The sequence below is a fragment of the Sinocyclocheilus anshuiensis genome, unplaced genomic scaffold, assembly GCF_001515605.1.
Source record: "Sinocyclocheilus anshuiensis isolate Anshui unplaced genomic scaffold, SAMN03320099.WGS_v1.1 scaffold1371, whole genome shotgun sequence".
In the NCBI taxonomy this organism is placed as follows: Eukaryota; Metazoa; Chordata; class Actinopteri; order Cypriniformes; family Cyprinidae; genus Sinocyclocheilus; species Sinocyclocheilus anshuiensis.
The window spans coordinates 629,321-645,548 of NW_015539833.1; the positions used below are offsets into that span (position 1 = coordinate 629,321).

General features: G+C 37.8%; 2 protein-coding genes across 2 annotated transcripts in view; both read right to left on the reverse strand.

Annotated features, from left to right (window-relative positions):
• Positions 1-6,891, reverse strand: part of LOC107684306 (probable E3 ubiquitin-protein ligase HERC3) — a 40,851-nt gene extending 33,960 nt beyond the window's left edge. Inside the window, exons 1-20 of the mRNA XM_016480539.1 lie at positions 6,551-6,891; positions 6,177-6,291; positions 6,016-6,092; positions 5,689-5,910; positions 4,216-4,307; positions 3,989-4,119; positions 3,723-3,850; positions 3,545-3,615; positions 3,349-3,458; positions 3,058-3,117; positions 2,847-2,952; positions 2,593-2,779; positions 2,349-2,512; positions 2,186-2,260; positions 1,739-1,834; positions 1,568-1,651; positions 1,375-1,476; positions 1,090-1,230; positions 576-742; positions 368-428 (exon numbers count right to left, since the gene is read on the reverse strand). Coding sequence (XP_016336025.1) covers positions 368-428; positions 576-742; positions 1,090-1,230; positions 1,375-1,476; positions 1,568-1,651; positions 1,739-1,834; positions 2,186-2,260; positions 2,349-2,512; positions 2,593-2,779; positions 2,847-2,952; positions 3,058-3,117; positions 3,349-3,458; positions 3,545-3,615; positions 3,723-3,850; positions 3,989-4,119; positions 4,216-4,307; positions 5,689-5,910; positions 6,016-6,092; positions 6,177-6,291; positions 6,551-6,764 — 2,403 coding nt within the window. The 5' untranslated portion in view covers positions 6,765-6,891. The remainder of the gene's footprint in view (positions 1-367; positions 429-575; positions 743-1,089; positions 1,231-1,374; positions 1,477-1,567; positions 1,652-1,738; positions 1,835-2,185; positions 2,261-2,348; positions 2,513-2,592; positions 2,780-2,846; positions 2,953-3,057; positions 3,118-3,348; positions 3,459-3,544; positions 3,616-3,722; positions 3,851-3,988; positions 4,120-4,215; positions 4,308-5,688; positions 5,911-6,015; positions 6,093-6,176; positions 6,292-6,550) is intronic.
• A 1,027-nt stretch (positions 6,892-7,918) lies between these two features.
• LOC107684307 (probable E3 ubiquitin-protein ligase HERC4) lies at positions 7,919-15,771 on the reverse strand. The gene is given in 23 exon segments (XM_016480540.1): positions 7,919-8,130; positions 8,312-8,414; positions 8,565-8,748; positions 8,842-8,912; positions 9,024-9,084; positions 9,364-9,530; positions 10,395-10,538; positions 10,706-10,810; positions 10,898-10,981; positions 11,428-11,502; positions 12,420-12,583; positions 12,688-12,874; positions 12,961-13,066; positions 13,238-13,297; positions 13,583-13,707; positions 13,798-13,868; positions 13,973-14,128; positions 14,176-14,281; positions 14,440-14,528; positions 14,682-14,903; positions 15,009-15,085; positions 15,169-15,283; positions 15,545-15,771. Coding segments are annotated over 23 exon segments (2,898 nt in total). The 5' UTR covers positions 15,759-15,771.
• Between the last annotated feature and the right edge of the window lie 457 nt (positions 15,772-16,228).

The window sequence follows — 16,228 nt, forward strand, 5'->3', positions numbered from 1 at the left end:
GTGTCCAAACATTTTCACTTGCAAATCATGATTCACCAATAACTTTCATATTTCATAAGAAAAAGAAAAAAAAAACAGAAACCATACATACACAAAAATCACATACTCTAGCTGGCCTATATAAAATCATAAACAAGTAAGAAACTGGTGAGGTTCCTCTGCATAAAAATGCAGATCCGCATATGTGCACCTGGTTAATGAGTCTGTAATTTGGGTCTGTATAAAAGTATAAAAGGTGTTTCCTGTATTTGAACTAGTTTATGAGAACCTTAAAAGCACGCCTCAGCCTTTAGAGTACAGAGAGCCCTTATGTGGAGATGGCTTGTGCATGTTTTATGCAAATGACACGAGAATCAAGCAAACTAACCGTGAAGTACGTATCCATTTTTTTAACATCGTCGCTGTAGTCCAGGATGTACTGCAAACTCCTGAGAACATGTTTCAGATTGATTAAAAAAATGTTACTTAATATGTGATAGATGGCAGCACATACATAGAGCATGGAAATATATTTTGGCAGTCATACAAAAAAATACCAAGAGAATCAAGATAACCTTAATTGTAAAAACACTCACTTGCCAAGAACTGGACTAAACTCTATCAAGTCTTCTAGAGACGGTTTGACATTGAGAAGTTTCTTGAACAAGGCTAAAGGAAAAGGCAGATGCACTACGGATGTGTTGTTGAAGGCCAAGCCACACAGAATCCCAAACAGGAAGTACTTCTCCTTCTCCACGCTGAGCTGGTGTGGGATGATAAGTGGTTAAGGCAAAAGAGAACACTATAAAAATGTAAAATAAAAATGGGAAAACACAAAAGCTGCATTAGGTATGTAAACTCGCTAGACTGACGTGTTTGGCTGTTGCGCTGACACAGCATTCTAAAAACACCGAGTTCAAGTTAAAAGAAGTTCAACTTTTAAAAAAAGTCTTGAGACCTTACATTTTTTCCCAATTCCACTGTCTGCGTCTCACATTTTTTCAAAGCAAAAGCATGTTCTGTGTGAATGGCCCTTTAAGTATGTAACTAACCTTTGTTACCACTATTTACATCTTTAGCATGACCTACTGAAAAAAGTCTTTGCCTTACCTTTGTGGGGAACCAGCACATAATGTTGCTGTCATTGTACATGAGCAGCTGAGACTCTGGTGCACAAAGCTCTTTAAACACGTTGTGAAAAAAGTCCCTCTTGTTGACATCTGTTTTTCTCATATCCTCCTTGTAAAACACCTATGTTAGATAACCAAAAGAATTCGTTCATACTGCAGCTCGTAACTGTTCGTATGTTCCTGTCTTGGTTTGAAAATAAAAACTACATGCAAAAATATTCTTTATGTTACTGAATGAAAGCTTCACATTGTTCTCTTTCCTTACCGACAGCCAAAATTCTTTGAGATGTTGCTGAGTGGCACTTCTCAGCTGATGGAAACAATCCTCCAGCAGAGCTGTACGTCTCAGAATCAGATTAAAACTACCCTGCAATTAAAATATTTCATTCTGTGATTACAAAGAATATGGACACAGAAGTAATTCCCAGGAAACTTTTTTTAGGTCAATGCAAAATTACCTGCCATACTCTGTTCTTCATATAGCTACATTTGGCCTCCAGGTTAAAGATGCATTGAAGTGATATGAGATTTTTTAAGATCGTCTAAAACAAAAGAAATAGGAAACATCGAGTTACTGGAGCTGAAATTTGCATACATATTAGATATGGCCAAACGTCTTTGTTGCTCACATTATAGTAGTTTTGCTGGGCCATCAATGCATGGATTTGTCCAGTCAAGTTAAACCACTGCAAATTGTTACTCACATCTTCATTGGTGGTTTCCAGCTGTTGATTTGGGGAAAACAAAATTCTCTAGTATTTTTGGTTTTCTTCTACAAAAAATAGTTTATTATAAGTTGGAAGTAATGGTCGATTAGTGTATTAATACTGAAATTATCAATGGACAGCTGTGGTTAACTGCTTAAATCTAACCTAAAAACTGCAGCCCTGTCAAAAGATAATGTGTTTTCGGATATGTTTTTGTGTACTGTATGTTTTGAATAACTTCAGTCATTTTTGTATGATAAATACAGTGATTGCTTCAATATTTACTGTTGCCTATCAAAAAGACATACAGTAGATGATAATGTATAATTATCAGCCAAAAGCCCATATACACCATTTTTTGGTTCTCACCACATCTAGCAGATCATTGATCTCATTAATGATGAAATCACTCTTGGTGATGCTTCTGTTGGCTCTGCAGCAGACCTTCACAACAAAGACACAAATGCATATAATGTATATGAAATTTAGAAGGTTAAATGTTTACATCTGATCAAATGTATAATAAAGGCACCTGATACACCATCTGAAGGATCTGCACAAATTTCGGCAGGCGTGTCATTATGTCCCAGTTCATAGTGTCAGCAGCCATCCTGCCAATTAAATTAGCAGATGCTTTTTTAAATAACTTCACCAGGCCTTTGAGGCAATCATCCGGGAGTTTGGACCAGTTCATCTCTGAGAATATTACAAAACACAAAAATGCTGAGACAAATACCACAAGGATAACACAAAGGCTGAAAGGTCTTCAGCTTTACCTAACACCTTGCGAGCATCAGGATTCAGCTGAAGGATTTTGGAGGCCAGAGCTTCAGTGAGTTCAGTTCTTTGTTGTTCCTGAAGATGTCTGATGAGCTCAGGGAGGAGAAGATAAACTCTCAGTGATTCCACACCAGCTGGATTTGGATTCAGAGACGGCAGCATCTGTTGAACCACCTTCACTACCTGAGGTACAAAAATGACTAACTGCATCTTATTGTTTAAAATGTAATTAACATTTTTTTTTTTTTACCTCTGATATTGACCTTTCATTCTTTGATAACTTTGCAAAGGATGTTTTAACCAGATCAAAATCCAAACCACAATGATCCTCAGACGTCTGATAATGTTCGTCACAACTACAAAGACAGACATTTACATTAACATCTGTGTTGGAACTCATTTTAGGCACAAACAGGAGGAATTATTAGATCAGACTTTCTAACTCTGATTAGGATATTTACCTTGTTTTGAGGAAACTTCCATTCAGAGAGGCAGCAGAGGAGAACACTTTGTTGATGTTTCTGTTAACAACAAAGCTATACTTTAAATAATAGTCTTTTTATAGTTTATTGATATTAATTACTATGTCTGAAATTCATTGTCATTGGCACAAATGTCTTGATTCATTGATGTTAAGTAAGATGTTAAGAAAGACTTTTTCATGAACATACAGTAATATACACAAACTCGGGAGCCTTTAGCCTTTATATCTCAAGGTAAGCACAATACATAAAACTCAGTCAAACACTCACTTTTTTACCACTTTCCATGGATCACTTCCAGACAGCCATCGGTCAATCATTCTGTCATCTAATGTCAAAATCCCTCTGCTTGGATTTGGTTTAGACTCATTCCCAGGTTCCTATAATAAACACAAAAAACATAAGTAAAAGCAATAATTTAATTGTTAAACAATTTGTGAATGAAAACTGCCATGTCTTACTTTACCTTGAAAAACAAGGCAAAGGAATGATTCTCCCCAGCTATGAGTTTTTCAATCGTATAATCATGATTACATTCTGTGTGCAACAAATATTTAGCTCAGTTTAGAGTTCTGAACAACATCTAGAGTAAAAAAAATATTCATAACAAAATACCCTACTATTAGAAGATCATTTTTAATTACCAGTTGGCAGATTCACAGGGAAAGGCACAGACTTATTGATAATTTTTCCATTTCCCAGCTGCCCTTGCATCCCACATCCAAATGAGTAGATCAGCTTTGACGATGCGACTGATACGAGTGTGTGATGTCTTTATGAAAGAATCAAATGCCTAATTACTGAACTGAACCAACACATCACACATATTAACTATGTGAAGAATTTGAAAGAAATCTGTACTATTGCTCTGAAATGTTGATTGCTAATAAAGCTTATGAACAGTCTTTACCTCCCACATGTGACCTGTGACACTTCAGATCCCCACAGTTCAGCAACCACCCGCGGATGATGTTCGTCTTTAAATGATTTGTGTCCAAGCTGACCAGAACCTCCTGATCCAAATGTGAATACTGTGCCGCCCTGAAACATAAACTATTTACTACACTTTCTGTGCAGTTTGTTGTATGCTAAATATGGTATTATAATATGGATATATAAAATATAACAAATTAATACCTTTGATAAAGTGGCAGTGTGTTCACCTCCACATGAGATAGATACAGTTTTCTTCCGGTGAAGACTATTTACAACCGTTGGGATGTGTCTGTCTGTGGTGGAAAAACGCTCCGGTTACTAATGTAACTTCGGCTCCCAGAGATAAGGGAACAATCGTTGCATCAAGGACGCTTATGGGGAAACTCCAGTTTACTCTGATACTGAAGCCTGATTTGTTCACGTTTGTGTAGCCGACTGCTATATAAGTCGGCTCTGAGCGCTCTTTATATCAGAATCTTTCAAATGAAGCGACAGTCTTCGACTCGCGTGCAGCCTGTATAGCACGGCAGCCTACGCAACGCTCGTTCCCTTATCTCAGCGAGGTAACATAACCGAGGTTACGTTAATAAACGGAGCGCTCCCTTTCGAACGGTCTCTCCCATTGCATTAAGGACACTTATCCAATAGCGCTGTGCTATAAGCAAGTGCAGAACGAAGCTGCTCTGCGAGCCCAGCCTCGGAGCGCCTGTACTGAGGGCTCCTGTAAACCTGAGCTAACAATGAGACCCAAGCCGCTTAGGCTGAGGACTGCATAACAAAACCTTCTCCACTTACAGAGGGGATTAGGTAAACTTAAGCGGCTGGTGAAGGTAGATGGCAACGACCAGTCGTTAGACCCAAACTCAAGACATGAAGCACTGACTGACAGTGCTTGCAGGTCACCGACTGGCTTGACCAACACTAAAGCCAAAAGGAGGGTGGTCTTAAGTGACAGGGGCCGCAAGTCGGCTGACTGAAGTGGCTCATCTCGAGGCAGTTGATGTGTAAGCATTGCTCCAGATTTGACCAGGAGCCGAACGCCGGTCTGCCCTCATACAGAGCTCCACAACCCGAGTTGGAGGCATCTGTCCTGACCACCTTCCTTCTGGAGGTCAGTCCCAACGGGACACCTGTTTGAAACAGGCAAGGGGTTTTGCAAAGGACCATGGCTCTGATGCAGAGGTGGGTTACCCTGAGATGAAAAAGTCCCAGGCGCCAAGTGTGGGAGGGGACATGGGCTTTGAGCCAATACAGGAGGGTCCGCATGTGAAGCAGGCCCAGTGGCATCACAAAGGAAGCAGCTGACCTGAGGCCGAGCATCCTCTGAAAAGCCCTGAGGGGACGTGAAGTCCCGAGTCTGAATGACACTGCTAGCCGCTGAATTATCAGGGAGCATTCCGGCATAATCCATGTCCGCATCTGGGCAGAACAGATAATTGTCCCCAGAAAGACTACTCGCTGGCTGGGAGACAGAGAGCTCAGGCTTCAGTATCAGAGTAAACAGAAGTTTCCCCATAAATGTCCTTGACGCAACGGGAGAGACCATTCGAAAGGGAGCAGTAAATCCATTTACATATTCATGCTTTGATATAGATTTGACACAGTATTGCACAAATTTAGTACATTTATATGTAGCTGTATTACTGATTTAGCTTTTACATGATGAAACAAGACCTGTAGTGTCTCCGAGGCCCAGCTGTCCAGCAGAGTTCTTTCCCCATCCAAACACGACTCCAGAGAGAGACAACCCAAAGCTGTGGTCTCCTCCAGCACTGATCTGAGCCAGTGGGATCCCACTCAGACTCTGAACATGTTGAGCAGACGAAGAGCCGGGATGATCTTTCTCTAAACCCAGCTGACCATGAGAGTTCTCACCCCATACCAACAACTGACCATCTGAAAGAGCAACAGATCTGAATATCTCAAATGTCAATCAATTAATGTCAGTCATAAGATCTCAAAAGATAAAAGCAAAATGTTAGATGGAATAGTTGTTAATACCCGTAGTTAGTGCCATTGAATGATGGTCTCCACATGCAATTTGAATCACCTGCCTGTTATCCAGACCTTTGAGAGGCCTTTAGAGACAAGAAAATCTGTCAGATAGATATCTGTTTTTATCATGTATAGTCATTTATACTGCTATGCCTACATAAACAAACCTGCACACAATGGATTTATCCATAATGAGAACTTTTCCTCCATAAGCAAGAAGAACCGCACCATCTCCTCCACACAAAATCAGTCTGATTCTGTCATTCTTTAGCTGTAGTTGCGCTGCAGTAAATAAAACATATTCATCAGTTCAACTTCTGTTCAGACTATAGACATAAAAGACATAGATTTCTAGCTAATTTACACTTTATTTAATTCCATTAATTAGTCCAACATTAGGCTACACTGTATAGCTCAGTAGCTCATGTAGGCCTACTTTTAAATATAAATATATGGGGGGAAAAACAGATTAAGACTTTTATCCGTTAAGTACTATATAATGATGTAAACTTTATGAAATAAATGATTTAGTGTATCATACTTAATTTTCCATCATGATCACAGTCTTCACTGCGCAATCTCAGGACCGAGACCTGCCCATCCCGGATGAATCCAACAAAACTCCGTCCAGCTGACATGTCCTGAACTTTTGATTTCGGACACACGGACCGTATTCCAGAATTGCCATGTTTGACTTTGTCCGGCTGCACCAGCCCGAAACCCTCTCTGACCTGCGCTCCCCAAAAACACAACATGATCACAGCTGACGGATGAGACGATCAGACTCCAGCAGCGTCTCTCTGCATCCCCGGACTGACGAACACACTCTCGTTAAATACAAAGACAAAAACGAGAGCGAAACTGCGGACTGTTTCGAAAATCATGGAACCTTGTTAATTAAGCGACTTCCCACGAAACGAAAGTAGGCTAATGTTTGTTGTCATTCTTCCGCGTTTATATGAGCCAGAGACAATGAATGCATTATAATGGGAAAACGAAAGCAACATCTAGGCAAAATTCTTCCACACCCTCCACTGTGTTTCATTTATTTCATTAAATTACTTTGTGCAGCCAACTGATTAAAAAGAGTGGCGCGCTGAAACTGCGTGATAACGTACGTGGTCATGTAGTAGCTATTGTTTATATTTACATTTACATTTAGTCATTTAGCAGAAGCTTTTATCCAAAGCATATATATATATATATATATATATACAGTAATACATACATATACACACACATATATATATATATATACATACATACATATACACATTATATATATATATATTATACATATATTACATACATATTATACATATATATATATATATTATATGTAGGGAAGACCCGACAAAATATAGTTGTCACATATTAAAATTAAGCGAGTTCGACTATTCGGTTCGACTATTGAAATAATTTACCCAGTAGGGGTATTTGAAATGCAGTCGAGGTGATTAATTGAGCGCGATTTCACCGAGAGACCTTAACAGGTCGAGGCCCAGGCTGCCCCGTCATAACCACAGACTGTATAAAAACAGGTCATAAGGTCATAACCCGGGAATGGAGTTGGAGGAATGTAAATACTCCATGTCTATATAAACCTGGATTGTAAAAAATAAATGAACAAATATTAAAATATTTTAATTTAATTTTTAATTCAACACACAGAAATTACAGCATTTTGAAAAATCTCTTAACTAATGTCAAAGAGAAATGTCTTGCCAACAGAAATCTTCAGTGTATATAAATGTAAACTTATTTTTTTCCACTCATTAAAGCAGAAATTAATTGCTAAAGTATGTTACAACGAAGTTGTTACAACAAACCCAGTGATTCAACCATCCCCACTCTCCCTTAAATATTAATCAAGGATCAAGGTTATGAGCCCAGACCTCCAGCATCTGCCTCATTCTTCCCAGAAGCCCCTCTTGTGGTTGATGGCTTCAATTACTTTAGCCTTGAGTGTTTTCTTGTTCTGATAAACAGGAAGGTCTAGCAGAGAATGGCAGGTGAGGGCCTGTGGTAGATGGTCCTGAGTAAAGCTGAACAGGGGTCTCACGCTCATCTTCACTGCACTCATACCCAGAATGGGCACTTTCTCGAACCCTGTCAGGAACACTAAAGAAAGGAAAGTGGGGAAAGATTTCAATCATAGGAGCAGCAAGAGTGGATGGAAAAACTAAAAAAAAAGCTTAATTTCTTAAATTAGATCTCATTTTGACAAATGCCATTTTCAGTGATTACTAGACTGAATAACAACAATCAATCACGGCACCATTCAGTATAATTACTAGTGAACTTAGAAAGGCCTTCTTCTCATTTGATGTCAGTTCCTCAAACACCTCCCAGAATGAGATGATGGTTGGATGCTCAGCATAAAACGATCCTTCATATGTGGTGTTCTATTCATCGAAAGATATATAGACAGTACTTTATTGTGCAGAATGAGAAAGCCTTTTCTGAATAAGTCAAGAGCATAATAGTTATGACATAGTTATGACTAGTGAATGTTTTGACCTCAGTTTCTCTTTGACATATGTGTTAGCATGGACCTGTTTGAGTATGTCCCAGTCATATTCCTCATTGCCCACCAGCACTCCTCTCAGCTCCTCCAGTTCAAACATCTCCACCATGCATCTGGCACACGCTTTGAAGAAGCCTCTCTTGAATTCTTCAAACTCTTCCTCCACTGATTTATTCAGAATATAATCCAAGTACTTGTCCACAAATTCAGTTCTGTAGCAGAAATAAAAAATCAAAAAAATCAAACATTTTTTTAACATTGAGAAATGTTTCAAATATCATCCTCTTTAGAAAAAAAAAAAAGACCTGTTATAATTGGTAACCAATTTTCCTGGCTCAGCTGGATCCAGTTCTACTTCCGTTTTATCCCATGTAACCTTATGCAGTTGAGGAAATGTGTTATTTTTTTTTTTTAAGTGATGTCTATAAAATATATTTTGCAGTAACCTTATTATTCATGGAAAATGATGAGAACCAAACAAACTAACCGTGAAGTTCATGTCCATTTCCTCAACGTCATCGCTGTAGTCCAGGATGTACTGCAAACTTCTGAAAGTATCATGTTTCAGATTCATTAAACAATGTCACTTATTATAGTACCGCCAATTAGCTATTCTAACTTGCATTGGTCTTAAAAGAAATACACTGTAAAATTATTGATGGTAGCACATATGAAACTATCACTGGTGTATGTTATCCAGTTTAGTGGATATTATAAAAAAAAAAAAACATTGATTAGCCGATCAATATTAAGTATTCCAGAGACAAGAGTAATAAAGCTAGAGATATTAAAAGAGAAACAAGATAACATGGATTAAAAACACTTACTTGCCAAGAACCGGACTAAACTCTATCAAGTCTTTTAGAGATGGTTTGACATCAAGAAGTTTCTTGAACAGGGCTAAAGGAAAAGGCAGATGCACTACAGAGTTGTTGTTGAGAGCCAAGCCACACAGAATCCCAAACAGGAAGTACTTCTCCTTCTCCACGCTGACCTGGTGTGGGATGATAAGTGGTTAAAGGAACACTCCACTTTTTTTTTAAATAGGCTCATTATCCAACTCCCCTAGAGTTAAACAGTTGAGTTTTACCGTTTTCAAATCCAGCACTTTTAGCTTAGCATAGATCATTGAATCTGATTAGACCGTTAGCATCTCGTTCAAAAATGACCAAAGAGTTTCTATATTTTTCCTATTTAAAACTGGACTCTTCTGTAGTTACATCGTGTACTAAGACCGACGGGAAATGAAAAGCTGCGATTTTCTAGGCCAATATGGCTAGGAACTATACGCTCATTCCGGCGTAATAATTAAGGAACTTTGCTGCCGTAACATGGGTGCAGCAGGCGCAATGATATTACGCAGCACCTGAAAATAGTCTTATTGGACGTTACCTAGCTGGGACTATTTTCAGGTGCTGTGTAATATCATTGCGCCTGCTGGCCGCTGGCCTAGAAAATCGCAGCTTTTCATTTTCCGTCGGTCTTAGTACACGATGTAACTACAGAAGAGTCCAGATTAAATAGGAAAAATATAGAAACTCTTTGGTCATTTTTGAGCAAGAAATGATAACGGTCTAATCAGATTCGATGATCTATGCTAAGCTAAGCTAAAAGTGCCAGACCCGGAGATCGCTGAATGGATTCGAAAACCGTAAAACTCAACTGTTTAACTCTAGGGGCGTTGGAAAATTTGCCTATTTTCAAAAAAAGTGGAGTGTTCCTTTAAGGCCAAAATGAAAATACAGCAAACTGTAAAAACACAATGTATATCACATTAAAAGAGGCCTGACTTAACAAAATTGTATTACTATGTACGTCTTTAGCATAATGATCTAATTAAAAAAAGTATTTGCCTTACCTTTGTGGGGAACCAGCTCATAGTGTTGCTGTCATTGTACATGAGCAGCTGAGACTCTGGTGCACAAAGCTCTTTAAACACGTTGAGAAAAAAGTCCCTCTTGTTGACATCTGTTCTTTTGCTCACATCCTCCTTGTAAAGCACCTGTGTTAAATAACCAGTGGCATTCATTCATGCTGAAGCTCATAAATCTGTTTGTCTGTTGCTATCTTGGTTTAGTGAAAATAAATTCAGCACAGAGTAATTGAAGTTTTTGAATCAAAACTGCACATAATTCAGTTTATGTGAATTCAGAGAATTTCTTGCCTTACCGACAACCAGTATCTTCTGAGATCTACTGAGGGATCAGCTGTTCTCAGCTGATGGAAACAATCCTCCAGCAGTGCTGTGCGCCTCAGAGTCAGCTCAAAACAGCCCTGTACCAAAAGCATTTAATATGATGTGAGCACAAAGAACATGGACGCAAAAGTAATTTTCAGAACAATTTCAGGTTGATGAATTACCAGTCGTTCTCTGTTTTTCAAAAACCTACATTTGGACTCCAGGTTAAACATGTGCGGATATGATTTCAGATTGTTTAAAGCTGTCTGTAACAGAAGAAATGTAAAAAATTAAGCTATTTTATCTGAAATATGCATATATATCGGATGTATGCAGCCAAACATCTTTGGTACTCACATCATAGTAGTGTTTAAATGCCACATATAAACCAATGTCAGTCCACCCACAATCCTTCAAATCTTCCTCATTGGCATGCAGCTGTTAATGTGGGGGAAATAAATCTCTGTTATTTTATCTTTCTTCAAACATTTCCATTGTGAGCTTCAATTAGTGATCTATCAACATAGCAGACCAGTATTTGACTTTTGAAATGATCAACAGACAACCATGGTCGAATGCAGTGTTAGTTTCCCCTCGTGTTACATCTACAATATATACGTTTATGATAGCTACATAATAGCATCATCCATCTTCCACCCTGTTCCCATATTGGTTAACCAGTAGTAAGAATTTCACAATTTTTGGTTCTCACCATAATTAGTAGATCATTGATCTCATAGATCATGAAGTCACTCTTTGTGATGTTTCTGTTGGTATTGCAGCAGACCTTCACAATAGAAACACAAATGTATTTCATATATAAAACTAAGGTTAAATGGCTTTTTACATGGCACGTAAAGTAGTAGACAGCAAGTTTTTGCAATCTTCCCTGAGGTGATCACTGTAAAAATACTGAATTCTGTGATACAAGTAAAATAAACTGACAACATTAAATAAAATGACATGTATTTATTAAATGTTTGGTTTTATAGCTTGTATTTTATAGTTACTCTGGTTTTCACAAATCGCTTTCTCTTAAAGCTGAGTTCGTGAAATCAGCTTTAAGAAAGTGCTTTTATGAAATGATTTCAACTGAATAATTACTGTTTCCTATTGTCTTTTTAGAGATTGGTTACATTCATAACCTGAGACGTTCCCATTCGAATGGAAACTCACACTGCGTCCCCTACAGGACACTATGAGGCATTAAAAATTCTGTCATTATTTACTCACCCTCATGTCTTCCAAACCACTATGACGTTCTTTCTTCTGTGAAACATAAAAGAAGATATGCTGAAAAATGTCTCAAGTCAATGGTAACCAAAATTGTTTGCTTGCCGAAATTATTCAAAATACACTTTTTCAAGAAAAAAAAGTCATTGCTGGTTTGGAATGACATAAGGGTGAGTGAATGATGACAGAATTTTCATTTTTGGGTGAACTATCCCTTTGATCATAGCCGAACAAATTTCATGTCACAGGACAGAACAGTTTTGAACAGTCCATGTTGGCTTTTTTATTACATATAAAGTACTGTAAATGTCAGGTCGCTATTAGAACCCAGTTTGAAAATATGTACTGTCAAACCAGGATGGATGTCTGTTAATGAAATCACACCTCACAGTGGCTGGGTACTGTGTAAAAAGCCCTTACATTTTTATTTAGTCAATTTTGTCTTGTGATATAATGTGTAACAAAAGGCACCTTATAGACCATATGAAGGATCTGCACAAATTTCTTCAAGCGTCTTGGTATGTCCCAGTTTATTCCTTGAAAAGCAATCTTTTCAATTAACATAGCAGATTCTTTTTTAAGTAAGTCCACCACGTTTTTGAGCCAATCTTCAGGGAGTCTGGACCAGTACGTCTCTGAGAATATAACATAACAAAAATACTTAGACAAAATAGCATAAAATAATTAAACAAATACAATAAGGACAACTATACAAAGGCTGAACGGTCTTCAGCTTTACCTAACACCTTGCGAGCATCAGGATTCAGCTGAAGGATTTTGGAGGCCAGAGCTTCAGTGAGTTCAGTTCTTTGTTGTTCCTGAACATGTCTGATGAGCTCAGGGAGGAGAAGATAAACTCTCAGTGATTCCACACCAGTTGGATTTGGATTCAGAGACGACAGCATCTGTTGAACCACCTTCACTACCTGAGGTACAAAAAAACAAAAACTGAATCTTATTGTCTACATTACAATCTAATGAACATTTTTATAAATGTTGGAATCATCATTACCTCTGATATTAAGCTTTTATTCTCTGAGAGCTTTGCAAAGGATGATTTAACCAGATCGAAATCCAACCCACAATGATCCTCAGACGTCCGATAATGGTCATCACAACTACAAAACCAGACATTAACATTAAAATCTGTGTTGGAACCACTGATCTATATAATGATATATAATATTAAGATATATAATGATTCTCTATTATAGATCAGTGGTTGGAACTCATTTTAGGCACAAAAAGAAGAGATTAGTAGATTACAAAACGACCTAATTATGAGCTACCTTGTTTTGAGAAAACTTCCATTCAGAGATGCAGTGGAGGAAAATACTGTGTCTATTTCCCTGTACATGATAAAACAATTTAATGGTTATTATTATTATTATTATTATTTTTAAATAATAATTTTAAATAAATATTAAATATTTTTTCATTATTTATTATTCAATCATACTAAATTAGTATTTTTTAAAATTATTATTATTTAATATTATTAATTTTAAAAAGACATTTAAAAAAGACAATTTCATAAGTGGCAGGGACATTTACAAAAACTTAGGTTCCTCAACATCAGCATGAAAAAAAAAGTCAGTGAAAGCATTGTGTATAAAACTAAGTCAACCACTCACTTCTTAATGGCTTTCCATGAATTTGTATCACTTTTGGACACCCAGCAATCAATCATTCTGTCATTTAATGTAAAAATCTCTCTGCTTGGATTGGATTTGGGCTGTTCTAACTCATTCCCAAGTTCCTACAAAATACAAAAGAGTAAAAAATAAGTGCTCTGTGCACTAATAGTTGAACTCTTAAACTGTTTGTGAATGAAAACTGTCTATCTTACTTTGACAAGTAAGGCAAAGGAATGATTCTTCCCAGCAATGAGTTTTGCAATCGTATATTCATGATTATATTCTGTGTGCAACAAATATTTAGTTCAGTTCAAATATTTAGCGCTGAGCAACATGAATATAACAATATTCATAACAAAATAGCCTATTGCCTAAAGATTTAATTGCCAGTTGGCAGATTCACAGGGAAAGGCACAGACTGCTTGATAATTTCTTCGTTTCCCAGCTGCCCTTGCATCCCACATCCAAATGAGTAGATCAGCTTTGACGATGCGACTGATACGAGTGTGTGATGTCTTTATGAAAGAATCAAATGCCTAATTACTGAACTGAACATGAACAGTCTTTACCTCCCACGACTGACCTGTGACCTGATCCCCACAGTTCAGCAACCACCCGCGGATGATGTTCGTCTTTAAATGATTTGTGTCCAAGCTGACCAGAACCTCCTGATCCAAATGTGAATACTGTGCCGCCCTAATAACACAACCATGACATCAGCATCTATTTCCGATATTATGCTGCCTTACAATACAATGGACAGGCTTTTATACATTTTATATTTCCTATAGCTTGATGTATACCATTTTATAATCTAAAAATATAATAATAATAAAAAAAAAATTATACTCTACCTTTGATAAAGTAGCAGTGTGTTCCCCTCCACATGAGATAGACACAGTTTTCTTCCGGTTGAGACTATTTACAACTGACGCGTGTCTGTCTGTGAATGAACAAGAATGGTGAATTTAATTCATCACTTCCAAATGCATAATTTTCATGCTTTGATATAGATATGACACAGTATTGCACAATTTAGTACATTTATATGTAATACTATTATTGATTTAATTTTTACATATTGAAATAATAAGACCTGTTGTGTCTCTGAGGCCCAACTGTCCAGCAGAGTTCTTTCCCCATCCAAACACGACTCCAGAGAGAGACAACACAAAGCTGTGGTCTCCTCCAGCGCTGATCTGAGCCAGCGGGATCCCACTCAGACTCTGAACATGTTGAGCAGACGGAGAGCCGGGATGATCTTTCCTCAAACCCAGCTGACCATGAGAGTTCTCACCCCATACCAACAACTGACCATCTGAAAGAGCAACAGATCTGAATATCTCAAATGTCAATCAATTCATGTCAGTCATAAGATCTCAAAAGATGAAAGCAAAATGTTAGATGGAATAGTTGTTAATACCCGTAGTTAGTGCCATTGAATGATGGTCTCCACATGCAATTTGAATCACCTGCCTGTTATCCAGACCTTTGAGAGGCCTTAGAGACAAGAAAATCTGTCAGATAGATATCTGTTTTTATCATGTATAGTCATTTATACTGCTATGCCTACATAAACAAACCTGCACACAATGGATTTATCCATAATGAGAACTTTTCCTCCATAAGCAAGAAGAACCGCACCATCTCCTCCACACAAAATCAGTCTGATTCTGTCATTCTTTAGCTGTAGTTGCGCTGCAGTAAATAAAACATATTCATCAGTTCAACTTCTGTTCAGACTATAGACATAAAAATGGACTTGATTTCTAGCTAATTTACACTTTATTTAATTCCATTAATTAGTCCAACATTAGGCTACACTGTATAGCTCAGTAGCTCATGTAGGCCTACTTTTAAATATAAATATATGGGGGGAAAAACAGATTAAGACTTTTATCCGTTAAGTACTATATAATGATGTAAACTTTATGAAATAAATGATTTAGTGTATCATACTTAATTTTCCATCATGATCACAGTCTTCACTGCGCAATCTCAGGACCGAGACCTGCCCATCCCGGATGAATCCAACAAAACTCCGTCCAGCTGACATGTCCTGAACTTTTGATTTCGGACACACGGACCGTATTCCAGAATTGCCATGTTTGACTTTGTCAGGCTGCTCCAGCCCGAAACCCTCTCTGACCTGCGCTCCCCAAAAACACAACATGATCACAGCTGACGGATGAGACGATCAGACTCCAGCAGCGTCTCTCTGCATCCCCGGACTGAATATAAAGAGATAACGAGAGCGAAACTGATGACAGGTTCTTGTCTATTTGGCGAGTTTACACGAAACGAAAGCACCAGTGATAAAAATCCACAAAGTTGGTGTTTATTCGTCAGCGTTTATAGCGAGTCAGAGACAATGACTGTACTTTAAAAAATGAAGTGTTATTTTAAAATCGTACTGTGCTGTAAATCATTTTAATCTATGCAAAACAAAAGAGACAGGGGTAGCTGCAGGTCGGAGTAATGGGCGTGGCAAAAGGTGGCGTGCCGAAAGGTGAATGCTAGGCTACATCAGAAACCAGCCCTTCAATCGCAGTGTACTCCAGGGGGTCTCTCTGCTTTTTAAGGATGTACTGTTTGGCTTACTGTTTGGATTCTTTAATATACAAAAAGATAAAATTAATGAAT